The sequence below is a fragment of the Arvicola amphibius genome, chromosome 8 (genome assembly GCF_903992535.2).
Source record: "Arvicola amphibius chromosome 8, mArvAmp1.2, whole genome shotgun sequence".
NCBI lineage: Eukaryota > Metazoa > Chordata > Mammalia > Rodentia > Cricetidae > Arvicola > Arvicola amphibius.
In genome coordinates, this window is record NC_052054.1 from 101954590 (window position 1) to 101974562 (window position 19973).

Here is a 19973-nt window from a genome sequence, read left to right on the forward strand (position 1 = left end):
AGCAAATAGTGGTTAGCTGTGGATTCTGATTAAATCGGTAAGGATTTTAATCACTTATGTATTATACATCATTTTCAGCAGGTAGAGGTGATTTGGGCAAAGCCCGAAAGCTCAATCTTTGCTTCTCCAAATGAGCCCTGATTGCCCTGTCATTTCAAAACCTCTTAGGAAGACTCATTTGTTATAGTTCTTCTGGGAGTCTGGTGGCTAGCGCCCTCTGCTGACCGTGTCAAGACATTGAGGAAGGAAAAATTCCCAGTCTGAAAAACTGAGGACAGAAACTGTGATCATACGTCTAAAGGGCATCGTACGTCTAAAGAGGCATGCGGGGCTATGCTTAGACAGGGGTCATATGTATCGTGTCATCATAGTGTGGGCTGCTAACGGACGTGGCGATTGGCTCTCCCACAGGACTTCACCCTGAGTGATGTGAAATTCAGAAGGCAGGTTTCTGCAGCTCGCCTTCGCCGGCTGTGTGTCTTCACCAAGTCACTTAACCTCTCTTAGTCTCTACTTATTTAACTATCGGCCAGAAGAGCCTCTGACTTCAGGAAATGTCTCTGGTTTCCTCTCCCATAACCCCAGTTGGCTGTCACAAAACGACTACAATCCAAGTCCACAGAGAATCCAAGGAGGGCAGCCTGCCGATGAGAGATCTGAAGGCCAGGGCAGAGGGCTGGCGTTGCCTTTAGGGGGGTGCTGGTGGCAAGCAGCAAGATGAGATACTCCCGTGGAGAAGCAGTGTGCAAGGCGGGAAGCTGGCAGGGATGGAGAAGTTGGTGGCACAGACGGAGCATCTCTCCAGTCTCCGCATCCACCCTTCCGCTCTTGTCTCCCTGATCCCACAAACACCATCCATAGCCGAGTCTGGTCTGCAGGTGGCAGAGGCTGGGGAGGCTGTGGACAAACTGAACTGTTGCTCTGTCCACATTGACCGGAAGATCCTTGACTGTCCGGGGAATTTCCCACTCTGAAGACCACAGATCGCACCCTGCACAAGTCCCGGAACATGGTAGTTGCTTTTCTGTTAACGTGACCAAGGCATCTTAGAAGAGAAAGCACTTAATTTGGCTTATGGTTTCAGAGGGTTCGAGCTCACGATGGCCTAGTGAAGGCCTGGCAGCAGGAACAGCTGAGAGCTCACATGGTGCTCTAAGAGCTGGAGACAGACTGCACACTGGGAACGGCATGCGTCTTTAGAAACCTCAAAGCCTGTCCCCACTAACACAGCCCCTTCATCAGACCACACCTCCTGGCCTTTTCCTAAACAGTCCTACCTACTGGGGACCAATCATTGAGATATATAAGCCTATAGGGGCCATTATCATTCAACCCACCACATAAAATATCCCATTGGATTCCTAAGATGTCTGAACACAAGGCCCAGGGGTGACCCAGCCACCCCAGTGGGAGGTGGGTGCTGTGGGGAAGAGTCACATATGGGCATGGCAAGCTCCAGAAGATCCTGAGCACAGGGACCTCCTGTCTGAGCCAGGGGAGCAGGACCATAAACTTCCCATCGCCTTTTCACCATGCCAAATCTGAGGCTGAACTTGCTCTACCCACGGTTCCCAGTCACCAGATCTTGGGAACCAACAGCAGTGGGCACCCGTTTCAGAAGGGGAGGACCAAAGGCCAGGTCCAGCAGTTGTTACTCTGGGAAAGAGGACTTGGGGCGGCATTCTCACCAGCTCCTGGCCACATGGGACCCAGAGTCCCTTTCCCCACATGTCCCAGCCTCTATCCCAAAGGATTCTCTGATCTCCAAGCTACAAAAGCCCAGAGAAGGAAACAGCTACCTAAAACCAAGAGGCCAGATGTGAATGACCACAGATACAGCCCAAAGAGCAACCAGGAAGCCAGATCCGAATGATCACAATCACAGCCCAAAGAGCAAGGCCACTTGGCTTAGGGTGGCCTCCTGCCGTGCTCGGAGAGTCTAGGAGTATCCCTTGAAATCGTATCCATGGGAATGTATCCCCCAGTACCTCTGCCTGGGATTAAGGTCCCACACAGTGAAATTCACGGAGCTTGCCCCATTCTGAGTGATGCGGTGATGGAGAAGGCCTAGCCAACCGTGAGAAAACTGGAATGGAGAGCCTATCTCAGGATGCCACACTTGTGGGTTATGAAGACAGCTTTTGGCAAACATGGCAGATAGAAGAGGCATAATAGACTCATGAGAGAGACTCCCAGCAAGCCTGGAAGGAAGCCTGTTCCTATCTCACAAAAAGAGACCAGAGATCCAAGTGAACACAGCTAGGAAGGGGTACTGTGGGATTCAGAACCAGGCTAAGCGTGGAGGCCATACCTTCAACCTGGCTGGGTGCCACTCACACGCTGGAAGACCCTCAATGTGACTCTGACTTTCCCTTCTGCTACAGGGTCAGTCCTCTGTTCCTCTGTACCTCCCATAACTCCCCTGGGACCATGCTAGACCTCTCCTGGGACCTGGGGACCTGCCTTTGAAGACCTCTTATCTTAGGGGCCAAAGATAAGAAGCTGAAATTGCCCCTCCTCCTACTCACTCCCGATCCTCCTCCGTGTCACCCCAGCAACCCTTGGCAAGGCCTCAGAAATGTCAGAAAAGTCACATCCTGGGGGGCTGCAGGGGTTCACCCATGCTGTTTTGAGGAAGCCAGCCCTGCCCTGGTAAACCCTTGCTGATGCCTGACCCATGATGTTGCTATAACCAGACAGTCAGTCATGTCAGAGACGAAGGTAAAGATTGAGGCAAGGGTGCCTGCTGCTGCATTTTCTGCACCATTGCCCCGTGTTACCTTCATCTAGTCCCCAGCCCTCCTTGCCACCACAATAGGTCCCACCGGGGAATTGCTTGCTTTGCTGGCACTAACTGTGACGCTCGGTTCGCGGAGCTAACTGCAGAAAAGCAAATTGAAATTGCCGTATGGATGCTAGCCACTAATTTGAAATTGCCCGCAGTAATACAGTTGTGAGGGACTGGCAGGCCAGCCATGGGGGGTGGCGGATGCGGAGGTGGCCAGCTAATCAGGAGCCAGTTCCCGGCACGATTGATGAGCGGGTCTTGTGCTGAATGAACAGCTCTGAAATAGACCTGTACCGGCCTGAGCACTGGGGAGCTGGCGACTAGATGAACACACCCCTGCTTTCTCACTCCCAGCTCAGGAGAATACAGCCCCTCGGTGTGAAGGTGTCAACCATGGATGCCACCCAGTATCGACATTTGTCATCCAAATAGGCTACTTAATTTTAGATCCCCCTGCCACTTCAGGGCATGCAAATAGCCATATCCTGCCTCAGAAAGGGAAGAGTGGGCACTGCCATCTCCATAGCAACCGGAGTACTAAGGGTGGATGGATTGAGCCACGCAGGTTTGCCCCTGTTTCAAGCCTTCTAGAACCCTCTGACCAGTCCTTTCTCCGCCAGTCTTTGGGTGGCTCGCCCATGCACACCCCCCCATGCTATCCACCCTGCAAGGGTTCTTTACTCTACTCTGTTTCTTAAAGGACTAGTCTACCCTCCCCACCACCCCTCACCTCTCAACCCACCACCGTTCCATCTCTACGCCACAGAAAAAAATGTTTCCAGAAAGTGCTGTGGTGTAAAAGTAGCACAAGACTCCTCTGAAAACTACAAAAGCTTTGAGAAATTCCAAAGAACTAAATAAATAGGAAGACATTTGGTATACATGGGTTGAAGATTTACTGTTACTAAGATGGAATCTTAGTTGGGTTTCTATGCCTGTAATAAAAGACTGACCAAAACCATCTTGGGGAAGGAACGATTCATTGTATCATATAGGTCCATTGAGGGAAGCCAGGGTAGGACCCTGGAACAGGAATTGAGGCTGAGACCATGGAGGGATGCTACTCCCTGGCGTGGTCCCCATTGCTTTCTCAGCCTTTTCTATAGGGCTCAGGTCACCTGCCCAGGGGTGGTCCATCCTGCAGTCATCTAGACCCTCCCACATGGAGCATTAGTCAAGAAGATGCCTTACAGATGTGCTCACAGGCCAATTGATGGAGGCAGTGTCTCCTCTGAGGTCCCCTCTTCGCAGGTGACACTAGCTTGTGCTGATAAACTAACAAGACAGGTGGCCTCGCCCCAAGAGCCGCCCTACAGGTGCAGTGTGACCCCCATAAACATGGTGGCTGACTCATTCACGTATATTTCTTTTTTTTTTTTTTTTTTTGGTTTTTTCAAGACAGGGTTTCCCTGTAGTTTCTAGAGCCTGTCCTGGAATTAGCTCTTGTAGACCAGGCTGGCCTCGAACTCAGAGATCCACCTGCCTCTGCCTCCCGAGTGCTGGGATTAAAGGCGTGTGCCACCACTGCCCAGCTCATTCACGTATATTTAAAGCTAATCCTAAAGTTTATGTGGAAATCCAAGTGACCCAGCCAAAATAATAAAGCCCCCTAATTTTTAATGGGCTAAAAATCTACATGTTTTTCTCTAAAGAAGATACATGGTGCCGGGCGGTGGTGGCGCACGCCTTTAATCCCAGCACTCGGGAGGCAGAGGCAGGCGGATCTCTGTGAGTTCGAGGCCAGCCTGGTCTACAAGAGCTAGTTCCAGGACAGGCTCTAAAAAAGCTGCAGAGAAACAAAAAAGGAAGAAGATACATGGTTGACTCCCTAAGCTCATAAAAAGATGCAGAATATCATTAGACACCAGCTAATAGGAGCCACAATGACCAGGGCCAGGCTTGGGCATCTCCGTCCAAGCTGCCTTCCCATGCTTCCTCTTCGTTCAGCTGTACCAGTCAGGCTTAACTCTGAGGCAGGCATTGCCCAGGGCAACAAGGCCAACCCTGCTTCTCCCTGGGATCCAGAGCAGACTCCTCCACATGCCTGCCCCTCCCTCTTGGTGTGGACAGGAGGCTGGAAAGCTGCAGCCTTGAGCTGCCACCAAGCTCATCAAGGTGGTGACGTGAGAGCCAGCACCTCCAGGCCTTGTGGTTCTTTGAGCGGCAAAGGAAAACTTGAGCCCATCTTTTAGACAGCCCAGAACAAAGTGGGCTCCCTCCGCTAAGAGATCGGCCGACTGGGGTGGCCCACTGAGGGTCCAAGTCCTGAGTCTTCCGTCAGGGGCTTCCTTCCTTCTTTCCGTCCTTCTCAATCCTGAGTGTGAATACCAGAGGCCAGAGGCAGGAAATCGCCACAGAAAAAAAAGTCAAGTAGGAGGCACCTCCCAGGGCTCATCCAGGGACACACTTAGAGAGGTCACCTCAAAACCTCAAAATCACGCTCCTCCCCTTCAGCTTCTCTACTCTCAGTTCTTTGCTCCGTGCGGCCTCATCTTTCCTCCTCTCTCTTCCCAGAATGAACCAAAACGCCTGAAAAAGCACCTCCCCAAACTCCTGAAGCTCCTGAAGCCGGATGATAGGATCCTGATAGTGGGGACCACACACCGCCCCTTTGACGCTGAGCTCCAGTCCTTCTGCAGAGTTTACCAAAAGATTATTTTGGTTCCCCGCCCCGACTACGCTTCCAGATATGGCAAGTATTATAAGGCCTTCCATGCGGTGTCAAGGCCTGGTTCCTGAGCTTTGCCTGCAGGCAGGTAGCGCGGGAGGACGGACCACCGGTGGGCTTGGAGCAGTGACTCTCAACTTTCTAACGCTGCGACCCTTCAATGCAGTTCCTCATGTTGTGGTGACCCCCAAACCATAAAATTATTTTCATAGCTACTTCCTAACTGTAATTCTGCCACCATTATGAATCATAATGTAAATATCTGTGTTTTACGATGGGCTTAGGTGGCCTGTGAGTCATTCAACCCAGAGGTTGAGAACCAATGACTTAAAGGACCCTGGGCACTTCAGGCCCTAGGTTGCTAGTCCCTCTATCTGCAAAGAGTATGACCCTGGCTACATAAAATCCATGTTACATGCATAGCAAGGAAGACTCTGGGACCCGTTGTGTCTCTACCCACCTACGGCTTGTCTGTCATTTAGGGCCACAGCAGGTTCTTCATAGCCAGCCAGACCAGAGCAGAAGGAAGGTGGGTTGGCTGGCGTCACAGATGATGGGACAGGAGAAAAGAATATGGGGCATCAAGGAGCCAGGCAGAGGTGATGGGAGAGGAGACTGCAGAGATGGGGAGAAATGAGGAGGCTGCGCTGTGGGGAGCAGAGAGAAGAGGGTGCCTTGCGGAGCAGGGGTAAAGACCCTGCTCTCACAGCACTGGGGAGGACGCCGTTGCTCTCAAGCCTCCCCTCCCTCTCCATCTTGCTCACTTTTCCTCTTCTTTTATTGTGTGGGGTGTTCACTTTAAGGGACCACAGCACAAAGACCGGCTTTGGACTGAGTGGCTTCTGTTGTCTGGCAAAAGGGAAGCCATCAGCGGACGTCACAGGCAATTGCAGTCTGAGACAAAATGCTGGGCATCTCCAAGAACTCAGCTTTCTTTCCTAAATCTAAGAACTATGGATTCTCTCCTGAATGTTTTCTGACTTCATCACTGGTGGAAAAGGCAGCCCTTCCTCTGGGACGGAAGGTACCTCTGCTGGGCCCAGGGCCAATCCACCATGTGGTAGCTTCTCAGATGTTTCTTCCCAATACTGATTTGTCTGACCACCATTTTTGCTGACATTATAAATCTTTCCATGTTCCCCACAGGACCTTGAGGCTTTTGCTATCAGTGCGGTAGAGCATCTGTCTTAGAGAAAGACCACTCCTGCCTCCAAGGTGATCGAGGTGATCACTGTGGTTTCCTCCAGCCCTGCGGGCCGGGGCTGCAGATCCATAGCAGGGCTGCTACTCAGCCATTTATCTATCAGCAGCCAGAGCTCCAGAGGTTTATAAACACCCGCCTCTCTCTCTCTCTCTCTCTCACACACACACACACAGAGACACCTCAAAGAAAGCCACGGGGCTGAGTGGGGTGACATGGGCCCAGAGAGATCAGCAGGCAGCTGTGGGTCTCCAAATAAGGCCTCCTAGACTTAACTCAGTGTCTACCTCCTGCCTAGCCACAAAATCAAGCTACTCTACAAACCACCCCCAGGCTGATGAATGCCCTGTGTGGTCCTCAGAAGCCCCCTGGACCACCCTAATGCTTCAGTGTAGCTGATCTCCCCCAGGGTCTACCTAACTAATTACACAATTCATCACAGGCCCCGCCCATATGGGGATAAATGCAGAGGCGATGTCTTCGCATTTGTTTGGAATTCAAGGCCCCAGAGGGTCAGACACTCCCCCAAATCATATCACTTAACTCTTTCACCCGTGAAGCTCAAGATAAAATGAATGTTAAGATACTATGTAATGGTGAACCCAGCCAGGGTCAGATCAGTTGGGGACATCCAAAGCAGATGGCCCGAGCCCAGATTCTTCCCCTTCTCTGCAAAGGAGGGGGAATGGGGATTGGTCTGTAGTGAGGGGCCTGCTCTTCCAAAAGAGGAAGTGCGAGATGGACCAGGAGTGATGGCCCAGGCAGCCAATTGCTTGCTGACCTGCAAGTGGACCTGAGCTTGGAGCCCCCAGCTCCCACTTTCCATGCTGGGCCTGGTGATGCACGCCTGTTGTCCACTCTCTGCGGAGGCAGGGACAGGGGGCTCCCTACCTCCACCTGCTTCCACCTACCTACCAGCCAGCTTCGTCAAATCAGTGAACCCTGGGTTCAACCAGAGATCCTATCTCATGAACTGAGGTAGAGAGTCACTAAGGAAGATATAGGACATCAGCCTCTGGCTTCTACATGTGAGAGCATGTACACACACACACACACACACACACACGCACGCACGCACGCACGCACGCACGCGCACACACACAGTTTCCACCAGAAGGCCCCTTGCTGTCATGGACACTCTTGAGTCCTGACAGGGTCCTCCCCCACCCACACCAGCCCTAAAACATCTGTACTTATTCCTCCCCATCTGTACTCCTAGGTCATACCAGCTGCCTGCCAGTCCTGGGCCCACTGTGGAGCTCCTGTCTCAAGTGAGACTTTCTATGCAAGGTCCCATAAGTTCTGAGGACAGTGGCTCCAGTAGCACCATAGATTATTTCTTTTCTTCTTCTTCTTCTTCTTTTTCTTCTTCTTCTTCTTCTTCTTCTTCTTCTTCTTCTTCTTCTTCTTCTTCTTCTTCTTCTTCTTCTTCTTCTTCTCCTTCTCCTTCTCCTTCTTCTCCTTCTCCTTCTCCTTTCTCCTTTATTCTTTTTTTTTTTTCTCACTCTTCCTTCTTTTGAGACATAATCTCACTACATAGCTCTGGATGACTTGGAACTCACTATGTTGGGCAGGTTGACCTTGAACTCCCAGAGATCTGCCTGCCTCTGTCCCAGAACATGCCACCACACCCATCAGACATATTCTTTTAAAGGTGAATAGGTCAAGTTCATCGACCACAAGGAGGAAATCAGGCTTCTGCTCTCATCCACCAAGTCCTAAGGTGACTGTGAGCAGGTAGACAAGTCCCCTGACTGCTCTCGCAGTAATGAGCCTTGGGCTGTCAGCGATGTATACACCCTGAGAAATTTTCAGAACAGTGCTACGCAATTTCTAGCATCATACATTTCTTTTTTGTTTTCTTTAAATGATTTTTGGTTGCCATACAAAATAATAAGTTTCATTAAAATGGTGTCATGTAGTATCACTGTAACTTGCTAATATGGAACCCCCACCACCCTCCCATCTCCCTTCTCCTCCACCTTCTAGTCCCTTTCTTCCCACCAGATAGTCTCTCTTCTGTTTTTATGTTGTGCGTGAGTGTGTGTGTGTGTGTGTGTGTGTCTGGTTTCTGTATATAGGAAACATACTCGGTTACACCAGACATGTACATTCCATGACTAGTGAATCCTCACTGATGGAGATAGAGATCGCTCATATTAGGCAGTTGGATGGGCTAGACCAGGAACATCCAAGGCCGTACCTACTACAACCTGACATGCAGCAGAGACAGGATGGAGGCTCTAATTCTGGGGTGCCCAGGTTCTCACTGCTCACTCAGAGACGGTTCCAGCTTGTGCCACCAATAGCAGTCTTGTGTACACAAAGACCCGGGCCATCTGAGTTTCCAGCTTAGTTTCTGATGGCTGTGGTTTTAGCTATTTGTGACTCTTTCTCCCCTCCTCACCTGCCAGAGTCACCACTGGGAACCACTGGTCTTTTCTGTAGGTTAAGCATGCTTGGGCAGAAGCCAGAGCTGTTTGGAAGTGACACCGTTGTCTAGCTGAGGCTGCTGACTGCCATTTTTGCTGGAGTTTGTATTTTCTGATTTCTAACTCTGTGGTGTTCATATTTGGATCCAAATTCTCCAGGCTTGCTATGTTCTGTCTCCACATGCACACACACACAGACACACACACAGACACACACACACACGTTCTGTAGTTCATGTTTCATAGCTGATGATTGGGGGATGGGGTTAAGAAACTTGAAGGCATTGTTAATTTGAATAACGGTAATAATAATAACGATAATAATCCAGGTACAGAGAAATCCCTGTCCATGATGGGACTTCCAAGTATTTCAGGTACATTGCTTTACTTCCTTCTCCCGCTAGCACTAACTGGAATTCCAACCCCAATAAACCCATCAAGGACATAGCAAGATTCTAAGAAGTTAGCTGCTGTGTTGTTTTGAGCCAATAGGACCTCCCCATGGCCCTGGCTACTTCCTCCACAAGCTTCCAAAAACATCTTTCCTAATGATGCAGCAGTTTGACTCATTCAAGGGCCATACATACAGCCCAGGAGGTCAGGAGCCATGCACCCAACCCAGGGGTAAACACTGGGCAATTCTTATCTGGGCAATGGTACTCCCTAACATTGCCATGGGTCTTCCCTCAGCCATTTTATCCCTCATTGTCATAAGCAGAACTTTACATCTTGTCTGCTTTGGGTGAATGGATTCATGGAGTCATTGAACAGACCCAGAATAGATCCCTGACCAATGGACCCAAACATCAGATTTGGGTCATTTTTAAAATGTACTTTTTGGTATTCCTTGAGGAAGTTAAAATGTTCTGGGATCTCACCAGACCTTCCGAATGAAGAGACAGACAGACAGTGACAGGAACACTCCTCACCCAGCCCAGCTGGGAAACAGCAGGCCCCAGAGATCCCCTTTGAAGGCCGCTGAGCAGTGGGGACACAGTGCACCAGACGTGATGTTATTGTGAAGATCATACAAGGCATCGATCTGTCTCTAAAATTAAGCACCAAGCATTTTATAACTCCTTTTCTCTGCATCCCTGTGTTGCGATAGAAATGACCCTCGACCAGCACCCATCTGATGGGCTGCAGTCAGCCAGTGTGTGGACAGCTAACAGGGGGGCAGGGAGCACACTTGCTCTGTTGGGTCCAGTGTGTGCTGTTGCTATGTGGAGCCTGGCACCAGCTAATAAAAATGGGACTCTGTGTTCTTATTCCGGTTACAATGATAATACAAGAAATGAACCTTGTAATTAAAAAGATAAAGGCGTGCATCTCCCACTTATCCACACTCATGGGGAAACATGATACTCAATGAACAATGGCACCACACACGCCCAGGGTGAATTTCCTATCTTGGAAGTTTTTAAATATCTTTAGAGGTGCCACATTAAAACCTCATGAGTTTCGTGTGTGTGTGTGTGTGTGTGTGTGTGTGTGTGTGACTTTACAAGGGACCCAAGTGAAACTACAGACCTGAGGGTCTCCAATATGCATCTCCGATGCTGGAGAAGTCCCCAGAGGAGATGGATTCAGCTGGCTGCTCATTTGAATTGCAAGCCAACTGGGGTGGGTTTCTCTGAGAAATTCTTCTCTAGGTGAGACTGGGCTCTGGGCGGAGACCTTGGCTAAGGCTGCTCACCTTGCCGCTCCTGTTTTCTGTCTTTCCCGCCACCTTGGATGTTGACAGTTCTGTGGAAGCAAATCATCCTGCGCAATGGAGGCGTGCTCACCAATGCCTTGAACATCAGTTGCCTGTCTAAAGTCACCGATGGCTTCACGCAGGGGCAGATCGTCAAAGTGATCAAAGAGGTCCTCACAGACCGCAGGATCCGGCAGCAGCCGCACAAGCCCCTCACGGCCGTCGAGTTCATCACCATGATGACCAGCATGAGCCCCGTGTACAAGGAGGAAGAAGAGAGTTTTAAGGTAACCGGATGCGCTGCTAGCCAAATCCTAGGCAAACTCTGGTCACGTGACCTCCTCTCTTTTCCCCCAGTTGCCTGGGTTCCGTTGATTCGAGTCCTGCCACACTCAGGGAAATTTGAAGCGGACCATTCTGAAATCACAACCTCTTTGAGGCTCTTGTCTTCTGAGTTTTCTTTGCACCCGGAAGGTAGAGCGCATGTCTTCTGGCTCTCCGAGAGGCCCCAGTATGTGGCCTTAGAAAGTAACAGCAAACTGCAGGATTCGAAGCTGCTAATTCCAGAGCTGAGAATGTGGGGGTGGAGCTCAGAGGGCTTGCCTAGAATGCACAAGGCCCTGGGTTCAATCTCCATCCCTGCCTGTTGCAAACTCTCTCTCTACCTCCCACCCTCTCTTTCTCTCTCGCTCCCCTCCCTTTTTCCATCCCCCTCTCTCTTTCATCCTTTATTCTGTTTTCACTTCACATTTCATATTATGGAACAAGTTTGGAATATGGAAAACTACTCTTGAAATATCAAGCTGAAGCTATCTGGCCCCTGCCCTCACAGGCTCCCTCCTTTCTCAGTCTCCTATATACATACAATATGAAACATGAGCCAGCTCATAAAAATTCAGTTTGCTAGTGTTTGGGAACATTCTAATGTGTTTGTGGGAGGTTTTAGATCCAGAGGAGACCTAGAGAGCTCTCATCCCACATCCTTCTTTCTGTGAGGAACAAAGCTACCCAAGGACCATGCTCTCTCCATTCACGTAGCTGGGCTAAGACACAGTCAGGAGCCCTTGTCCCTCCTAGGCCGACACACATTCCTCAAAGACTGCTTTCTTTCCTTTAGCTCAGTGGCTCTGGACCTTCCTAGTGCTGAACCCTTTAATATAGTTCCTGATGTTGTGATAATCCCAAGCCATACAATTATTTCATTGCTACTTCATAATTTTGGCACTGTTATGAACCATAATGTAAATGTCTGTGTTTTCTGATGGCCTTAGGAGACCCCTGTGAAGGGGCCATTCAGTTCCCAAAGGGGTCAAGACCCACCACTTTAGCTCAGTGTGAACAGAGGTATATCCTAGATCAAGGGATGAAAACTACCTGTGCCAAAGAAGGTCACCACAGTGTCACACTGTCACCAAAAGGAGGCTTCAGAGTTTCATTGAAGATTCTCACCTTCAAGAGCCTGCTCAAATTTCCACTCTAGAATGCATTACTTTTCTACCAAGCCAAAACTGCTTTTCCTTCCCACTTTGTCCCCAAGTACTTCAGTGGGAAGTGAGAAACCATAAAAATAATGTCCCTTTGCTTTATGTCGAGAAGCCACTTAGGAATGAGTACATGTTGTATTTGTCTTGTCTTTCTTGATCTGGGTTGCCTCACTCAATATGATTTTTTTCTAAATCCATCCATTTGCCTGTGAATTTCAAGATGTCGTTATTTTTTACCATTGTGTAGTACTCCATTGTGTAAACGTACCACATTTTCCTTATCCATTCTTCAGTTGAGGGGCATTTAGGTTGTTTCCAGGTTCTGGCTATGACAAACAATGCCGCTATGAACATAGCTGAGCACATGTCCTTGTAGTATGATTGAGCATACTTTGGGTATCCCAAGTGGCTGTACCAGTTTGCACTCCCACCAGCAATGAAGGAGCATTCCTCAACCCCAGACAACCTAGACAACAAAGAGGACCCTAAGAGAGACATATGTAGATCTACATAGGAAGGAGAAAAAGACAAGATCTCCTGAGTAAATTGGGAGTGTGGGGGTCATGGGAGAGGGTAGGGGGAGGAAGGGAGAGGAGTAGGGAAAATGTGTAGCTCAATTTAGAAAAAGAAAAGAATCTGTGTTCTTTTAAAGAGACAAAAATAAAAGAAAAAATAATAATGTTCCAGAACTAGTGTCACCATCAGGGTGGTGAGTGTTTCCTGTAAAGATCCAGAGAGAGAGAGCTGGGCATGGTGGCACACACCTTTAATCCCAATACTTAGGAGGCAGGGGCAGACAGATCTCTGAGTCTGAGGCCAGCCTGATCTGCAGAGTGAGCTCTAGGACAGCCAGGGCTACACAGAGAAACACCATCTAGAAAAAAAGAAAGGAAGGAAGGAAGGAAAGAAGGAAGGAAGGAAGGAAGGAAGGAAAGAAGGAAGGAAGGAAGGAAAGAAAAGACCCAGAGAGGACGTGGGGCTTTGACAGCCTTGCTGTTGCTGCCTGGGCCACCTGTGAATCATAACGCAAGAGCCTCTTACCCAGTGTATACACAGATAATGATGGCTCTGTCCTAATAAAACGCTCTTTGAAAGACAGACAACAGACTGGATTTGGCTATGTTTTATGGACCCCAGCTCATGCAAAACTGACAAAGAAGAAACCTCCAACTGCAGCCAGTTTGTTGAGTACTGGAGTTTTTTATGCTGTCCTGTTAACTGCTGAACATTCTGATGCACTAACTGTATTAGTTAACAGATCTTCATCATCTCCCAGGGACATAATCTTTTCTGAAATTCTGCTTTTTTTTTTTTACCCCTTTGTAAAACACTGGCTTTCCACCTTGTTTTAAAGAATGTGGTTGATCATATTAAAACTTAAAGCTGGTTTTTTAACTTTGCAAATTGATCTCCAGGAGTTTCGCCTGTGCCGGATGTTGGAGGACTGTGACACCGGGCACAAATGCATCTGCCTCTTGCCTCCATTCTGGGTGGGTTTAGTCATTCCGTTCATTTCTAAAGAAACAGAATCATTTTCCCACCATGAGCCTATTCCCTAACCGTTAGTGTAGCAGCAGGCACAGTGCCGAGCCCCAAGTAGATGTTCGATAGATTTGCTAGTGACACGTTTATGGAACAGATGTGGTGATGTCATCACACTCCTGGATACTGTGATGACCATTGCTGACATGGTGCACAATTGGGCCCATAAGTTTTCCCTGACTGTGCTTCTGAGAATGTATCTACTGAGCTCACAGCTCCTCCAGAACATTCCGTCCTATTCCCTGGATGTGGTAGAGAAAGCGAGTAAATCTATAGATGGTATCATCATTTAGACCTCATAACCTTTTATTTTACAGGTAAAACAGCCTGATCTATAAGAAGTGTGGTGAGTGTCCTAGTTAGGGCATCTATGGCAGTGAAGAGACACCATGACCACAGCAACTCTTAGAAAGGACAACATTTAACCGGGCTGGTTTATAGTTCAGAGGTTCAGTCCATTGTCAGCATGGTGCTGACATGGTGGCGTGCAGGCAGACATGGTGCTGGAGAGGGAACTGAGAGCCCCACATCTTACAGGCAACAGGAAGTTGACTGCGTGTTACACTGCGCAAAGCTCAAGTGACAGAGACCTCAAAGCCCACCCCCACAGTGGCACACGTTCTCCAACGAGGACACGCCTACTTCAACAAAGTCATACCTTCTTATGGTGCCACTCCCTTTGGGGGCCATTTTCCTTCAAACCACCACAGTGGGTACGCAGAGCTCGGTACATAGACCTTGCACGGCAAAGGGAGAATAAGTTTGCTATTGGCTGACCCTAAGATCCTCAGACCAGCCTGGCCTGTTCCAGTGAGTTCAGTGAAACCCTGAGAGTAGAGGAGGAGGTCAGGAGAGAGACAGGGCAGTTGGAGGGATACTCACTGGCACCTAGCCCAGTGTCATTAGCCTGTGGATGGACGGGGAACCACAGACAGAAGAGCAGGGGTCTGGGGAAGAGCAGAAGCTGCAGAAGGCAAGAGAACAGTCTCTCTTCTGGGGCCTCCAGAGAGGTGCACAGTCCTACTGATGCCTGATGCCTTGACCTAGGTCGATAAGACCATTTCCAGGACTGTGAAGTCCTAAATGTGCTGTTTTTGAATACAGATTTGAGTAATTTGCCAAAACACCAGAGAAAAAAGGAAAACAATACAAGAGACAGGTAACTGTGCAGTCACTCAGCCAACAGCAGCAGAGCTGTGATTCATGGCCTACTCCAAGATCAAGTTCTTTAGCAGGACTCTAAACCAAAGAAGAAAGAAGTCAGCAGTGAAGTCCTGACTACTTCACTTCTAAAAGTGGGGCCAAGGCTAAGAAAAGGAGCAAAGGGTCCTTAGGGAACTCTCAGACAGGTACTAGCCTCTGGGATAATGCATTTAGCTGAGTCCTGGGAGCATAAGGTACACATATGTGGCAACCTTGGTCCCAGGTAATGGCAAAATGGGCCCTGCATAGAATTGGGATGTTTTTGGGACACAATCAGGGATTGTTCAATAAAAAAAAAATGTTCTATATGATACTAAACACCTTGCCTGCACATTGTCCATGAAGGATTCATATCAGCACTACTCCAGGGCACCAGAATCTCAACTTGAAATGCTAACATGTTTTTAAAATATTTGTATTTAATGGTCATAATTGAATGACCATTAAAACCCCTGAAATCATTATAAAAAGCAAGGAGAAAAACCACTCTTTGTAGAAGTGCATCCAAGTCAAGGGACATCTGATTCCTACAAAAAACATGACTCCTGAAGAAAACAAATTCATAATAAAAAGCATCCTTACCCAGAAGGAAATGGCATGGCATACCAGTACCGAACTGGGACCACTAAGAACTTGCAGAACCTTCTGAGGGACACTACATATTAACTGTGATTAAATTTTAAAAGCCAGAAACATTACAAGGGGACAACACATACACTAGAGAAAAAGAACCAAACAGAATATCTGATACTGAAAAAAAAAATAAGCAAACATTAAAGTAAACATTCAATGAATATGCTATTTGTTGGCTAGACATAGACACTAAACCTAGCCTGCAGATGGTCAGGGAACCACAGACCATTGAAATGAATGTAAAAATTAGAAGAGGAAAACATTGCAGAAAATATAGTGTCCATGTAACAACAGTTAATGAGAAAAGAGGCAATGACATTGAAAGTGAGCAAGGAGAGGTGTATATAGGAAGGCTTGGAGATGGCAAAGGGAAGAGATAAATGGAGTAATTATATTACAATCTCAAAAAAGCATTAAAAACTTTAAAAGAATGATATGACAAAATGGTATGAGTACATATAATTACATGTTCAAGAAAATAAGGAAAGATATGACTTTCATAGAAATGCACTTTTTAAACAAAACAATAATAAAAGATCATTATTTTTTAAAACCACAAAATAAAGCTTATACGCGAAAAAATGCAGTAGTTAATTAAATGGCAAAAACTAAGGCAAGTATGAACTCCAGACTAGGTAAGGTCAAAGAGCGAATCACAGAACTGGAAAGTGGTCCTGGGGAGTTCCCCTACAGAGGATCACAGAAGAGCAAAACATGTAAAATTATAAAACTAAAATAACAATCTATACATCCAAAGGAATTGACTTTCAATTAACACAATTCTCAGAAGAAAAGAACACAAGTCTAAAGTGAGACTGGCAGAGAATTTTCCCAAATTAAAAGTATGAGGTATCAGATTAAAAATAAACTCCAGGCAGACAGCTAGACAAATAGAGTAAATCCATTTTATCAATTCTTAGAAGTCTAAGAACGAGATAACAAACTCCACTTAAAAGCTATCAGATCGCCCCCAAAGAAACAACATGTATAATCAAACATCTCTTTGACAGCAGAAGATGCCAGAAAACAGTAACTTATATGTTCAGAGTGTTGAGGGAAAATGATCATCTAACTAATATTTTATATCCAGCTAAACTAGCATCTAAGTGACAGGAGAAAACAAATTTGAGACAGATGACTAAAATAGTCTCCCACTCACCAAGAGCAACAGCAAGTGGATCCGTGTCGTGTAACCAGAAGAAATTCACTTTTTGTATGCTGTTCCTAAGGAAGTCCTCTCACATATGTCCAGGGGCTGTACAATTGTAAACTGGGCTAGAGAGAGAAGCATTCAGGAAAGTGCTTACTGCTCTTCTAGAAGACACTAGTTTGGTTCCCAGAATCCACGTCAGGTGATGTATAACTGCTATTGTTCCAGCTCCAGGGGATCTAGTGCCCTCTTCTGGCTTCTGCAAGTACCTGCACACATGTGGGCACACACACATGCGCATGCGCGCACACACACACATGAGAGAGAGAGAGGAGGCAAAGGAGGGAGAAAGAAATCTTTTTTAACTGAATTGTAAGAAAATGGATAAATAGCATCCAGTATAATCATTTTCTGAGATTATCTGTAAGGTTGTACTGAAAGGTTTCTCGGGTTGTAAATAAAATATTATCAGTGCCATGTTTTCCACATCTCCCTCAGAGGACGCTGAGTGGCCCCCTGTGGTCTTACATGTCGACCAATTGAGCTACTAATAGCTGACCACATGTGAGGTAATGGCCGCATTACCAGGAAAGCCACATCCTGGGGCAGTCTTAATTAGGCAGGACTGTGTGTAGAGGTTACTGTGTGGTTCTCTAGTACAACTAACTACCTGAGGAGAAGTTTCAAGTCACAGAAACACAAGCTAGAAATTCAACGAGACGTTTGTACTGATCACACATCAAATGCCCAGTGTCTAACGGCCACTTACTGTCCCCTTCTTAGCTGATACATCTTTACCGCCAGGATTATCTCGGTATTTTCACATCCAATCATTTCCGCAACATCTTCTCATTTCAGAACTGGTATGCCAAAACCCCTCTCGGGAAGAAGCGAATCTTGTCGCTAACGATCGGCGGCAACAAAGACAAGGAGAAGGATAAAGGCAAGAAGAAAGGGAAAAAGGGGAAAAAGAAGTAGTTTCTTCCTCAGGAGCCACCCTGAGCGTCTTTGAGATGGTGACGGCCCCAGCTCATCGGGGAGAGGCTCACCCCTGCCCACCCGGGGATGCCCAAGGAGAAGCTAAGATGCAAGCAGCCATTCCCAGTCACTGCCCGCTAACCACTGTGCTTGTTCAGCCACCCTTTAGGAGTCTGGACACTAAGGAAGATGTCCTTTACAGCCATTTCTGCTGCTTGCCACTGTCCCTTAACTCCTGCGAAGTCTGTCTATAATTTAAATTTGCTTCCCACGTGACCCGCACTCTCCCCAGCTCACGCACCTGTCAGTATTAGCTCCAAGATGACAACATGCTTCAGAGGTCTCTCCTGTGACGAGAGCCCCGTCACTGTGTTGTCGATACTAGCTGTTTATTAACCCATATGCACTGTATATTTTATTGCACATATTTTAAATAAATTAATTATTTGCTGTAGTAATAAATATCACATAATGAAATAAAGCTGTTGCCCTTGAACTGACTCAGTAATTGGATTGTCGGAGCTGAGCAAGGTCTTCACCGTGGAGTCTGCCGCATGTAGGTGAGGCTCAGGAAGTACGGCGGCCTCCTCTAATGTTTGGATCACAGCACTGAGACGGCTGGTAAGCCATCTGACCTCTGCAGGTCAAAGACTAGGCAGAAACCACAACATAAAACTGGGGCAGGTAATGAAGAGATGGTTAAGAGAGTGTGTTGCGCTTGCAGAAGCCCTGGGTTAGGTTCCCAGACCCATATCGCAAGGCTCACAACTGTCTGTAACCCCAACTTCAGGGAACCCCAACTTCAGGGATTCCAACACCCTCTCTGGCCTCTGAGGGCACCCGTGCTGACGTATATATACCTACACAGGAACACATGCATACACATAGTTAAAAATAATAAACCCTTTTTAAAAATAAAATAGGGTAAGTGCAAATAAAATGAAACCCAAATGAGGCACTTTAAGGAGATAAAACTATTTGAGGATAGATGCATTAAGGGGTCCAACATAGAAATTTAAACTTTGTCAGGGTATAGCAGGCTATTTGGTGGGAGACACATTAAAATAACATTAAAGGCTTAGTCACAGAAAGGAGTCATGTCTGAGATGGGGTGATGTCATTTCGGTGTTAAGGATACCTCATCTAACAGTGTTGGATACAGCAGAGTCGCCACATCTCCTAGTAACAGGCCAAGCCGGATATCCAAGTTCTCCAGGACCCAGCAGCATGGCCCATGGCTCACAGAAGACTAGTTATCCAATCAGCCACACATGTCCCAGCCTGCATCTGTATGTGGCACGCAGCACAAACAAGGAGACACAGACACACACACACACACACACACACCCCGACCTGCAAGTCTCAGACATGATTTGTGCACACCCGAAAGCACAAATTTCCCAGAGAAATTTCTAGAAGAGAAACTCTGGGCCCAGTCATCCATGTGTTCTTCGGATTCCGGGTCGTGCCCCTTAGCAAGAGTTAAGGGCACATAGGAGAGTCCTGTCACTCGGTCTCTGGGTTAAGTCTGACCCGCCCTACTCCACAGAGCAGCTGCAACGGTCAAACTTGATGGGCTTGCCTGAAATCACATTAAGGCCTAGCCTATGCAGGGCAGGGTGGAAGGGTGCGTGAGAAGAGAAGATGCTCTCCTCTGCAGTTCTGCCGTGGCCTCGTTCTGCCTGGGCCGTTATATGGCAATTAGCTCCTCTTGAGCATGCTCCTAAGTGGAGGGGGCAGTAATTAATGTCATTAACCCTCATTAAGGGAGCATTCTATGGCATGGCATCTGATTAGTGTGGAATTAGAGTTCTCTGGTGGTTCCGCACCCAGCCTGCACTTGTGAAGAGATAGATCCCAGTTCCTAAACCATTGCCTGGCATCCCAGCATTCCTCACAAAGTGCCCCAGAGACCACCAGTCCTTTGACAAGCCCCTCTGCTCAGAATCTAATGCAGAAGGATCTGCTCTTGAGGCTTTTGCTCTGCACCTGTCAGCGTGCGTGGCCAAGACAAGCCCGGTGGCCGGTGATCAGAGGGTAGCTGTATCCCAGCTGTGCTATTTGTCATCACTGTAGTACCTAAGCCACTAAGGAAAGTAGCTCCCGGTGTCCCTGAAACCCTAAGAGTTTATTGTGAAGGAGGCAGGGATGATGTTAGAAAAAACAGAAGGATCTGGAACCATCTACCACATGTCTGA

General features: G+C 47.7%; 1 protein-coding gene across 1 annotated transcript in view; it reads left to right on the forward strand.

Annotated features, from left to right (window-relative positions):
• Iqca1 (IQ motif containing with AAA domain 1) overlaps positions 1 to 18271 on the forward strand; it is a 120376-nt gene extending 102105 nt beyond the window's left edge. The window contains exons 20-22 of the mRNA XM_042055621.1: positions 5303 to 5480; positions 10834 to 11072; positions 17656 to 18271. Of these exons, the coding sequence (XP_041911555.1) occupies positions 5303 to 5480; positions 10834 to 11072; positions 17656 to 17775 (537 nt within the window). The 3' untranslated portion in view covers positions 17776 to 18271. The remainder of the gene's footprint in view (positions 1 to 5302; positions 5481 to 10833; positions 11073 to 17655) is intronic.
• The last annotated feature ends 1702 nt before the right edge of the window (positions 18272 to 19973 follow it).